This window comes from Microtus ochrogaster, unplaced genomic scaffold, assembly GCF_000317375.1.
Source record: "Microtus ochrogaster isolate Prairie Vole_2 unplaced genomic scaffold, MicOch1.0 UNK1, whole genome shotgun sequence".
Classification (NCBI taxonomy): Eukaryota; Metazoa; Chordata; class Mammalia; order Rodentia; family Cricetidae; genus Microtus; species Microtus ochrogaster.
In genome coordinates this window covers 32,256,884-32,267,948 of record NW_004949099.1, presented here as the reverse complement: position 1 = coordinate 32,267,948, position 11,065 = coordinate 32,256,884, and the positions used below count along the sequence as shown (strand labels likewise).

Genomic DNA, 11,065 nt, shown 5'->3' with positions numbered 1-11,065 from the left:
GAGGTGTGGGGATGGAGAGGATGGAGATAGAGGTCTGGGGATGGAGATGATGGGAATGGCAGAAAGCATCAGAACTTCACATCCGTCAACTAAATTTTGTTCCCAACAATCCTATAAAAAGGAAGGGCTTAATCTCCTTGGGAGCAGAGGGGAAAATAAGGCACAACATGTACAGTCCTTGCCCAAGCCAGTGCCCCAGTTCTGCCAGACATTGTGCACCCCGTCACCCCAGACTTAGAAGCTGGTTTGAACTGTTGTTTCTGACAGGGCTTCTGAAGTCATGGTCTCTAAGCCCTGAGAAGCTAGACTTCCTGTCAGCATCTGCCACTTTCAGCTCTCTCTTTCCTGAACTTACATATTCTTCAGTCCTCTACCCTCCAAGCCAGGCTACCCCTGTCCTGACACTTGTCTTTTCTTCACACTCCTAGGAGAGTCCCACCTCACTGGCCTACATCTGTCGTTCCAGCCAAATGGTTCGGAACAAGCTGCTTGCTTAGGTTTGGATAGTTATTTTCTTGTTGTTATGTCTAAATGCCTGACAAGAAACGGCTCCTAACTGCTGGGCTATGTCTCCAACCCCTTGGTTGAGTTTTGTAAATGGCATTGGTCGTAGTTAGGGTTACTATTGCTAGGGTGGTAACTATTGCTGTGATGGAAGAGTGATGGAAAACAAGTTGGGGAAGAAAGGGTTAATTCTGGCTGACCTTTCCACATCATTGAAGGAAGTCAGGACAGGAACTCAAAGGGGGGGGCAGATTCTGCTGAAGAGGCTGTGGGAGAGGTGTTGTTTATTGGTTTGCCCCCCATAGCTTGATCAGCCTGCTTCCTTACAGAACCCAGGACCACCAGCCCAGGGATGTCAACACTCAACAATAGGCGGGCCCTCCTCCTCAATCACTGATTAAGAAAATGCTCTGTAGGCTTGCCTTCATCCTCTGGAGGCCTTTTCTCAGTTGAGATCCCCTCCCCTCTGATGATTCTAGCTTGTTCAAACTGACATAAAACTAACCAGCAAGCACAGTATTGGAATAGTTTTCAGATTAAGGCTGAATGTTGTGTGGCTGTTAATTCCACATTCTGGGTACCATCCATAGGCACTAAAGCTTGCATCCGTCTTTGGCTGTTGTGGTGAGTACTACTATAAAATGGATGTGTAGATCATTTTGGGATTTAAGTTATTTGGGATGATTCTCTGAGATGGAGTTGCTGGATCCTATGGGGCATCTGGGTTGCATAGCTTAAGGAATCTTGACATGTTGTCTATAGTACCCACACCATTTTAAACCCCTGCAGCATGCACAAGGCTTCTAGAAAGAGCTCTTACTACTGTTTGAAACCATTATCCTGCAAGTTATTGGGCATACTACACAAAGTCAGTATAGCACGAGGCGCAGCCAAGGCCACCATCCACAGCCCTCTCTGCTTAGCATTTCTGTGACTCTTCCTGGCCTTCTGTTAGTTTGTTTCCATAGCTGTGACCAAAACAGCGCCCAGAAACACCTTAGAGGAGATAAACATGTTTTGGCCCAGGTTTGTGAAACCAAAACAGGATCTCTATTGTTGTTAAGAAGCCACATTGTGATACATTGTTATTAAGTCCCCATACCTTACAAGAATGTTTGTTTCCTGAGCCTAAGGTAGCCGGAAAACAATGTTTTTCAGCCAACACCAAACTTTTAGCCCCATGATACATGTCGTCTCCTTTGCCTTGCTAAACTCCTAAACCTGTGAAATACGATTGCCCATTTGCGTTACGGAAGTGTCTTCTAAGATACCTTGATTATTGTCCTTTTGTTTGATGTTTTCCTGCACTTACCTACCCCACAGGCATCCCTGAGACCCCCCCACTCTCCTATCCAGGTACTGATAGCTAATTACCTTGGCAGCTGTTACCTATCACCACTAGTCCTTCCCCATAAGAGACCTCAAAAGCTAGTGAGGGCCTGCTTCTCCTTGAAATCCTGACTTCAGGAGAGGTAGCCAGCTGGCTGGTTCTAAATACAGTTTGCTTTAGTTAGACAGTCATGGAATTGACTTTTCTCCTCAGGTCTAACAGCGTTAAGTTTGTCTTGACTGGAAGAACATGATGGAGCTGGGCAGGAAGCAAAGACAAATTCCTGGCTCTCTCTTTGTTACGTCATCCAGTCCCTCAGCCTTTGGGACAGTGCAGCCCACTTTCAGGGCCGATCCCCCCTTTTTGATCCTTTCTGGAGCTGCCCACAGACACACCCAGAGTGCATGTGCACTTCAGTAAACTCTGAGGTGCTTCGTTAATCCAGTCAAGTTGACAAGATGAGCCATCACAGATTGAAAGACAAGCATCTTAGCTGTGTAGTGCTAGGAACTAGATTATGCCCACATGGTCTGGCTCCTCAGCAGGACATGTGGTATTTTCATTCCCCCCAAATTCACTGTCTGCCACTCCCAGGCTGTCAACCCTATACCCATGTAACAGCCCTCATGATCACCCGAAACCTGCTGAGACTCTGCCTGACGGCTTCCACTGGGCAGGATGTCTGTGACCCACCCAGGTGAACGTGTGCAGCGGTGGTCCATCCCTTTTCATTGCTGCCCTAGAATTGTATGGTACGGATGTACCAGTTTGCTTCTCCGAATCCCCACCGAAGGGCATCTATGTTGCCTTAAGTAATTCTGCCGTGTAGTATTAGGATACTTGATGGATGGGTTGTTTAAGTTCTGCTGGATAAATGCAGTGAAGTTGCTGGGTTACATGTAAGAGCATGTTCTGATAAAGATAATCACTTTACGGTGCTCTCTGTTTCTGGTGACTGATAGCTGCCCAGCTTGTCTAGCAGTGTCTCATATCTATGAAACATCCTCTGGCCCCCGGTGATTTGTTAAGAAGCTTATTAAATTCCTGGATCATGTATGATCCCAGGGCTCACCACATTGGGGTAGCTGAGAATTATTTTGCGACTGTTTTGTACTTTGCCCCACTCCCTATTTCTTATTTTTCTATCTTTGCTTTAATATGGTGTAATTATCAGGCACGTTTAGCTGTGTTCATGTTCTTTGGACTTGAGGTGAGAAATTCTTGCTAAGGTTAGAATTTAAAGTTAATCATGCTTTTTGACCATGAAAAAGCTGTTTCTCCCACTGCGGCTCACACACTCTCCTGTCTCCTGCAGCCCCACTGGGCCTCTATTTCTCAAGGGATGCTTACTGGGAGAGGCTGTATGTAGACCAGCCAGCTGGCACACCTCTGCTCTACGTCCATGCCCTACGGGATAGCCCTGAAGAAGTGCCCAGCTTCCGCCTGGGCCAGCATCTCTATAGCGCCTACCGCACACGGCTGCACGAGAATGACTGGATCCGCATTCATGAGGACACTGGCCTTCTCTACCTCAACCAGAGCCTGGACCACAGTTCCTGGGAGCAGCTCAGCATTCGCAGTAAGGGAATAACCTGGCACCCCATCCCCATTCTACCTTGGCCTAGATCTCAAGGTGCCGTCATCTTAGCTGCCAGTCTGTGGCTAGAGATGGCTTCCTTAAGGCTCCTGTGGGCAAGGGTGTACAGTGTGGGGTGAAGGCAGCTGCTTTGTAGCCAGTTTAATGAGGGACCCCTGACTTTGGGAGCATTAATTACTCCTGGGCCTCCTGAGGCTATTGGGAGTTGGGAGGACCATCAAATGACTTGGTTCTTTCTAAGTGGAGCAGATGCTATTTGTAGTGGGGTGCTAAGGGTGTGCAGGTTGTAAGAGAGAGAGAGTCCAAGGAGCTGGAAAATCCCCAGAGGGGTTAATTTAGCTGGTGACCTGGAACTTGCTGAAGAACACCAGGTCCCTCCTGGGAAGCATGTCTCCCCATCTGCAAGAGGCTGGAAGAGGTGTCCAGGGAGGAAGCAGAGCCGATGGAGATCTAGACAGCAACAAAAGCTGAGGCTGGAGCTGCAGTCAAGACCACACAGGATGCTAGCTCTGGTGGGGGGAATGGGGGATCCGCGTGGCACGATGTGGTGGTATGAACCCGGTAGCTCACACCTCCCAACACTTCCTCTGAGGCATGATGTCACTCATTACACTCCTGTCTGCAAGTGAGGGATAGGGTAGAATACCGTGAGTAAAGGGTGAGCTACCTAGTCCAGGATGCGGAGAGTAACAGACCTGTTTGACGAACACAGCCAGTATCGTAAGATGGGAGGGCACCCGAGATGGACAGTTAACCTGTCAGCATGCTCTGTACGACCGCTTCTCAACCTGTGGATCGCAACCCCCACCCGATTGCATAGAGATATTTACACTAGGATTCCTAACAGTAGCAGCATCGCATTAAGCACACAGCAATCTGGACAGCTTGTTCAAAGAACACTAACTGCCACGGGAGTTAGTATAATAATGTATTATAGGATAAGAGAAACCAAAGAGAACCCTGTAGCCAATAACCAGGCGTAAGGTGGAGGCCCAGGGAGACGCGGGCCTCAGCCAAGGTCTAGACCTCACTAACCAAGGGTGTGGTACCTCAGTGGTAGAACTGTGAACTGGAAATTCTTCCTCTGAATGTTGATGAAGTATGTCCTTGGGATGTATCTGGGGAAAAGCCCTTGGTGTTAGTGCCCAGGGAGTGCAGCTGCTGCAGGAGCCTGTGCTGTAAGGTCACTCACCTGAAGGGGCCAGGGAATGTTAGCCCCAGGGCCAGAGCATTTTCCTCAGGAGGGGGCCGTTTGAACAGAAACCTGAAGGACAAGAGAGGCAGACCAAAGCCTCAGCATCCTGCGACAGGTGGGGCGGTAGCTGCTGAGGCTTTTGTGGACACACTGAACCCTGGAATCCCTGCCCTACTCTTCATCCCTCATCTGAAAGGGGGCTGTCTTCTTTTCTCCCTACAGATGGTGGCTTCCCCTTGCTCACCATCTTCCTCCAGGTTTTCCTGGGGTCCGCAACCCAGCGAGAGGGTGAATGCCACTGGCCAGGCTGTGCCCGCGTGTACTTCTCTTTCATGAATGACTCCTTCCCAGCATGTGGCTCCCTCAAACCCCAGGACCTCTGCATCCCAGAAACAGGCCTGTCATTCCGCATCAGAGAGAACAGGCCCCCTGGCACCTTCTACCGGTTTCAGCTCTTGCCTGTGCAGTCCCTTTGCCCGAACATCAGTGTGGCCTACAGGCTCTTGGAAGGTGAGTGCCAGCCGGGGGGGGGGGGCATTATTCTGTTCTGTTGCACAGAAGGCATAGTACTATTACCTTTGGGTCAGCCACCTGTCATCTTTTGCCACTGTTTAATATTCCAGCAATATCTCACAAGTGTCTGTCATGGGTCCAATATTGTTGTAGAAGGTTGGGATACAACTGTAAACAAACAGGCCTGGCATCTTGCCTGCTTGTAGCCTGTAATCCTCTAGTGGGTAGAACCCATGATGTGTTGAGGACACACCAGAAGTGATGGAGCATACGTTGAGTTGTGTGATCAGGGCAGAGGACACTCAGCAAGGTGGGTTGGCACCAGATCCACAGCTCAGGTACCCGACTCTGCTAAAGCAGGGTCTTCTGGGGTTGGAGTGCAGTTAGCCACGGAGGCAGGAACCATTTTAGGGTTTTGTTCCCTGGAGCATGGGGAGCAAGGCAGGCAGGGAGAGGGTATGAGAAGTCTCCACTTACATTTGAGAGGCTTAGTCAGACTTCTCCATTGGGTATGGTTCAGTGTCAGGATTATATATGGTGGTGGAGTTATGGAGACGAGGTACCGGGGAGACCTCTTAGTGGGGGGATGGACTGACATGAGGCTGGAATTGGCATGAGAATCGGGGAGTGTCCTGGCATGCTCTTACAGGGACCTAGATGGGTTCTTCCTGAGCTAGATGTGGGGTGAGCATCCCAGTTCCATCGGTTCTGCTAATGTCAACGAGCACGGTGGACCTTGCTGGGGAGCTGGACCTTTGGGCCAAGTGGACCTGTACCCTTTGAAATCCAGTCTGCTATAAAAGAAATGAAGGCCCCAAGAGACCAATGTGGTCACACACCCAGGAGATAGACAGCAGAAATGCAAACCACATCCAGAAACATCTGTTTTAATATCAATCGTGCCCAGATGTCCACTCTTTGTTTTCAAGTCAGGGAATTGTGATGTTGTCTCACATTGTCTAAACTGAGAAATACCACATCTGTGGTTTTTTTTAAAAAAATGACTAACATCATTCTTAAACCAGCTAGTACCTGAGCTGGTTCTCAGCCTGTACTCTACCCTCCTGGACCCCACCCTGAGCCCACTACAGAGGTTGGGAACCCCTCCCTGCCTTAAGAGAACTGACCCTGTGTCAACTATTGTTTACCTGTGTGTGTGAGTCTCAGCCATAAATAAAGGTAGTAAACACACACCTCAAGCTGCCTACGTTTGAAGTAGTGAGTGCCATTGTCCCTGTGGGGGCTACAAAGGGACAGACAGCCACTAGGGCGCCAGAGTTCTCACAGAGTCTGGTAAAGCATAAGGAAGGCAGTCCACACCTTATCCCCTACTCTGTGGTAATGCGAGATCCCTTCTGCTTCGTGACAGGGGAGAGTCTGCCCTTCTATTGCGACCCCGACAGCCTGGAAGTGAGCACACTCTGGGCCCTGGACCGAGAGCTTCAGGAAAAGTACGTGCTGGAGGCCGAGTGCATAGTGGGCTCTGGTGACCATGAAAAGAAGGTGGCCATGTCCTTGCCAGTGACCGTGTATGATGAGGACGACTCAGCGCCCACCTTCCCCGGAGGCGTGGACACTGCCAGTGCCGTGGTGGAGTTTAAACGGAAGGAGGTTTGTTCACAGTTGTGTGTGTCTGTCTGTCTCGTCCTATGTCTCTGTTGGTGGTTTATACCTTGATCTGTTGAGCTGTTCCACCAGCCATTCGGTCCTTTGGTTCTCTACCTGTCTGTCCCTTTTGTCTTGTCTGTTTGGCTGACTGCCAGCCAGATAGCCAGTAGGAAACTGGACTCTGAAGGCCCCAGCCAGGGGTGCTTAGTTTGTGTCCAGTCAGGCCAAGGGCCCCAGGAGAACATTCTGGCTTGTCTGACGTGGCAAGAAGGGTACTCCCTTCTGCTGGCAGCTGGGCAACCTGTCACAAGAGCCTCTGAGACAGTCAGGAGCCAGGAGGTGATTCCGAGAAAACGTCCTTGCCCATGCTGCTCTGACCAACCTAGGTGATGTACTACTGCCACCTGCTGGATATCATAGCACTCTGCAGAATGCTCCTGGACTCTACAGCAAGGGGGAAAGTTACTTCTCTAGGAGCCAGGTGCAGGTTTCCTGGGGAGGGGAGAGAACGTCTGATTGGACAACCTTAGGGGGTGACCCAAGTGGCCCTGTGGGTTTGCCCACAACTCTTACTGAGGTCCTGGGGATAGCTTTATCAGTTCTGACCGTCTGCCTTTGTAAATTCTGGGCTGTGCTAGGTCGTGTGGTCTTCTAGCTATACCTGCTCTGACTGGCACTCTCTGCTCCCTGTAGGGCACTGTCCTGGCCACTCTGCACGTGTTTGATGCAGATGTGGTGCCAGCATCTGGGGAGCTGGTGAGGCGGTACACAAGCACTCTGCTCTCGGGGGACTCCTGGGCCCAGCAGAACTTCCGGGTGGAGCACTCACCCAATGAGACCTTGGCCCAGGTCAACAACAACTCTGTGCGGGCCACCATGCATGACTACAGTAAGGAGCCAATGGTGTGATGTCTTCCCAGAACTTCAGGGCACTCTGTGCACAAGCACACAACACATGAAAACCGCATACATTACACACATTCAACCATTCATACCAGAACCACAGAGCACACCCCTCCAGTGCCACAACCAATCTGTATGTAAACATACATGTTTTGTGTATACAAATGCTATGCAAACACCCTATACACAAACCCATTTACACATGCTATTTCTGCCCACACCCACCATTAAATGTCACTCACAAATGCCACACCCACATAACATGCTACACCCACAAAAATTCACGCTTACTCTTCATGTATGTCAAATCACGGGACATAATATATATAAACATGCGCCATCCATATACACATGTACTTTCTGTCTTTGAAACACATGTATACACACACACATGAATGTGTACACACACACATAATAATACTCACTAGAGATCTAACACAGGAGAATTCCAGTTTTTCAGTAACTAGTATTATAGCAAGGTTGCCCACCAGGCCTATTTATTATCTGGTCATGTACATGAAGGCATCGTGTGTGCTTGGTTGCATGTTGAAATGGGAGTGTCGCGTGTGGCATAGGGCATGATCTCGAAGCCTAGTAACTGGCTTTGTCTCATTGTGTCCCCACCTACAGAGCTGGTTCTCAACCGGAGCCTCCCCATCTCAGAGAGCCGAGTCTTGCAGCTGATGGTTCTGGTCAATGACTCTGACTTCCAGGGGCCTGGGACGGGTGTCCTCTTCCTCCATTTCAACGTGTCTGTGCTGCCTGTCACCCTGAATCTACCCAGTGACTACTCCTTCCCAGTGAATAGGAGGGCCCACCGTTATGCCCAGGTGAGCACACGGCCCACTGCAGTTGGAGTTGTGGGTGGATGGCACCTCTTCCCTAGCCTGCCAGTGTAGAGTTAGCATAGGTGGAGCCATGGAAGGTTCCAGGTGGAACCTTGAGCCCATGTGTGTACCTTTTCACTGGAGAAGTCACCTAGTTCCTTCTTAGCTCCTGGAGCGATCTCCACACAACACACCCCCATTTTTTACCATCTCACTTCTTGATGTACTGATCAGCCGGAAAGGGGGTTTGAGGAACCACTGGCCTCAAACCATCAGCACAAAAGCAGAATTTTGTTGGAGAGCATTTGCGCATGCGGCAGACAGTGGGTGGCAGTCGTGCCCTGTGGGGAGAAAGGTCAGGGTCACATCTGCTTTTGTATGTTTATGTGCTAGAGAAATTACAGTGTGATGTTTGTGTTTGTCTTCAGAAAGTAAAAGACGACTGGGACCACGTTTAGTATAGAGCTTTCCTGGCAGGTACAGGGTTCTGTCCTGAGTGCCCCTAAAATACATAAGCCATGAGTGTTGATTAAGGGAGGTTCGTCCCTCTCCCACCCCTTGCCACCACTGATAAGCATTTGTGTCCTCGCTTGGCTTTTCTTAAGTGTACTCTGGGTTTATTTGCAGTCTGGGTATGCATGGCTTAATTGACGGCAGCAGGTTGACCCGTCTTCAGAGTGTACATTCAGGACTGTCCCCTATTGTCCCCATGGTCTTCCCCATGTTTACAGTCAGCCCCAGACCCCCCACTGACTCCTGTCACCAGCGTACTGGAACCCACCTGCAGATCTATCCCTTGGCCCATTCTTCGGGGTGTTAACATCAGATCAGAAGTAGGCACGACAGTACTCAGGGCCTGGGGAGGAGTTAGAGGCCTCAGTTGGATGTAGGTCCACCTCTGTTTGACAGACTGAGAAGCCCTAGTCATTGTCCTTGTGACTTTCTGGCCCCATAGTTTTTAAAGCCAGATTGAGGCCAGTGATTTGGATACTTTTAAGGGTCATCTGAGAAGGTGGAATGAGTATTATTCGTAGGGGAAACCGAATCGGCCAGAAGGCTGGTTTGTTAGGGTGTCAGTGTGGTCTGCAGGCAGCTGTCCCTACTTTGGCCCTTAAGAGGCTGGCCTTCTAGGCCTCTTCTGCACCTGGGGACGGGGCCCCACATCCAGGACCACTTCTGCAGCTCCTAGCAACCATAGCTGACTGGAGTGGCTCAGAGGTAAAGAGTCAGTGACTGGCTGCAGAGCCAGGCTTCCTCAGAAAGGGGTCTCTTTCCAGAACCCCTATAAAGAGGCCTCTTAACCTCAAGTGGGACAAGTGACAGCATTGCAGTCACGCAGCTAGGGTACAGCGCTCTAACAGTTGGGAGACCCAGACAGGGATTATGGCCCTCATGTCTGATTCCTGATGGTGTGGCTATCTGGGGAGTGTGTATCTGCTGTGGGTGTCTAAGCAGAAGGTTGACCAGGCAGGTGGGCCTGGAGCTTTGGAGGCTTTAGGAGGCTGTACATTGAAGAAGCCTGCCATCCAGGCTAAGTTGGGGTCCACCTTGGGACTTGGTCTACCCAAGGACCTTCACAGTTACTGACTGAGGGGTTACTGGTGCCACCCTTCTCCCTCCAGATTGGGAAAGTCTGTGTGGAGAACGGCCAGGAGTTTAGCGGCATCTCCATCCAGTACAAGCTGCAACCCTCCAGCACCAACTGCAGCGCGCTGGGTGTGGTCACCTCAGCTGAGGACACCTCTGGGACCCTGTTTGTAAATGACACAGAGGCCCTGCAGCGACCCGAATGTACCGAGCTCCAGTACACGGTGGTAGCCACTGACCGGCAGACCCGCCAGCAGGCCCAGGCTTCGCTGCTCGTCACAGTGGAGGGGACATGTGAGTGTCAGGCTTCATGGAGGGTGGGGCGTTGTGGACGATCACAGAAAACTGGTGTTGGTTGTTGCTCTGAAACTCTGGGGTAATCAGTCACCTGTGTGTCCTTAACTGGTCACCCTCAGGTCCTTCCTACTCATATCTGCTCCTCGGACAGGAGAATAACAAGTACCTTCCTCTGGCTCTGGCACCCCAGCCCCTTTCATAGGACACTCTCTAGTTACCCCAGAAACCACAGAGGCAGTGGAGCTATGGCTACACTCTGTCCATGGTGGGTAAGGTCTAGAGACTGGGCCCACAGCAGCCCTTATAACCTTGGCGTGTCTGTCACTCCCAGTCGTTGCTGAAGAAGTGGACTGTCCCAAGTCCTGCGCAGTCAACAAGAGACGACCTGAGTGTGAGGAGTGTGGTGGCCTAGGATCTCCGACAGGCAGATGTGAATGGCGTCAGGGAGATGGCAAAGGTAGGCCCAGGAGCCTGCGGGGCGGGGGGAGTCTGTACTGGCTGCCACCAGGAGTGAGGATGGCCACTCGATAGGGGTTCCTACAGGCTCTCCCAGTCCCTGCAGTGAGCCTCCCCAATTCTTGCCTTCTGAGCCTTACCCCTTGTGTGGAACCAGTGCCAGCAGAAAAGGCAGGGTATGGGGTCCCAAGGGCTTTGCCACCTTGAACCTTGAGGTTCCTCAGTTGAATTTACTCTGGGCTTGAGAG

At 50.8% G+C, this 11,065-nt stretch overlaps 1 protein-coding gene across 1 annotated transcript in view; it reads left to right on the top strand.

The window, feature by feature from the left end:
- Ret (ret proto-oncogene) overlaps positions 1-11,065 on the top strand; it is a 42,815-nt gene that overhangs the window by 10,363 nt on the left and 21,387 nt on the right. The window contains exons 2-8 of the mRNA XM_005365086.2: positions 3,150-3,413; positions 4,849-5,136; positions 6,509-6,750; positions 7,441-7,636; positions 8,281-8,480; positions 10,100-10,358; positions 10,693-10,818. Of these exons, the coding sequence (XP_005365143.1) occupies positions 3,150-3,413; positions 4,849-5,136; positions 6,509-6,750; positions 7,441-7,636; positions 8,281-8,480; positions 10,100-10,358; positions 10,693-10,818 (1,575 nt within the window). The remainder of the gene's footprint in view (positions 1-3,149; positions 3,414-4,848; positions 5,137-6,508; positions 6,751-7,440; positions 7,637-8,280; positions 8,481-10,099; positions 10,359-10,692; positions 10,819-11,065) is intronic.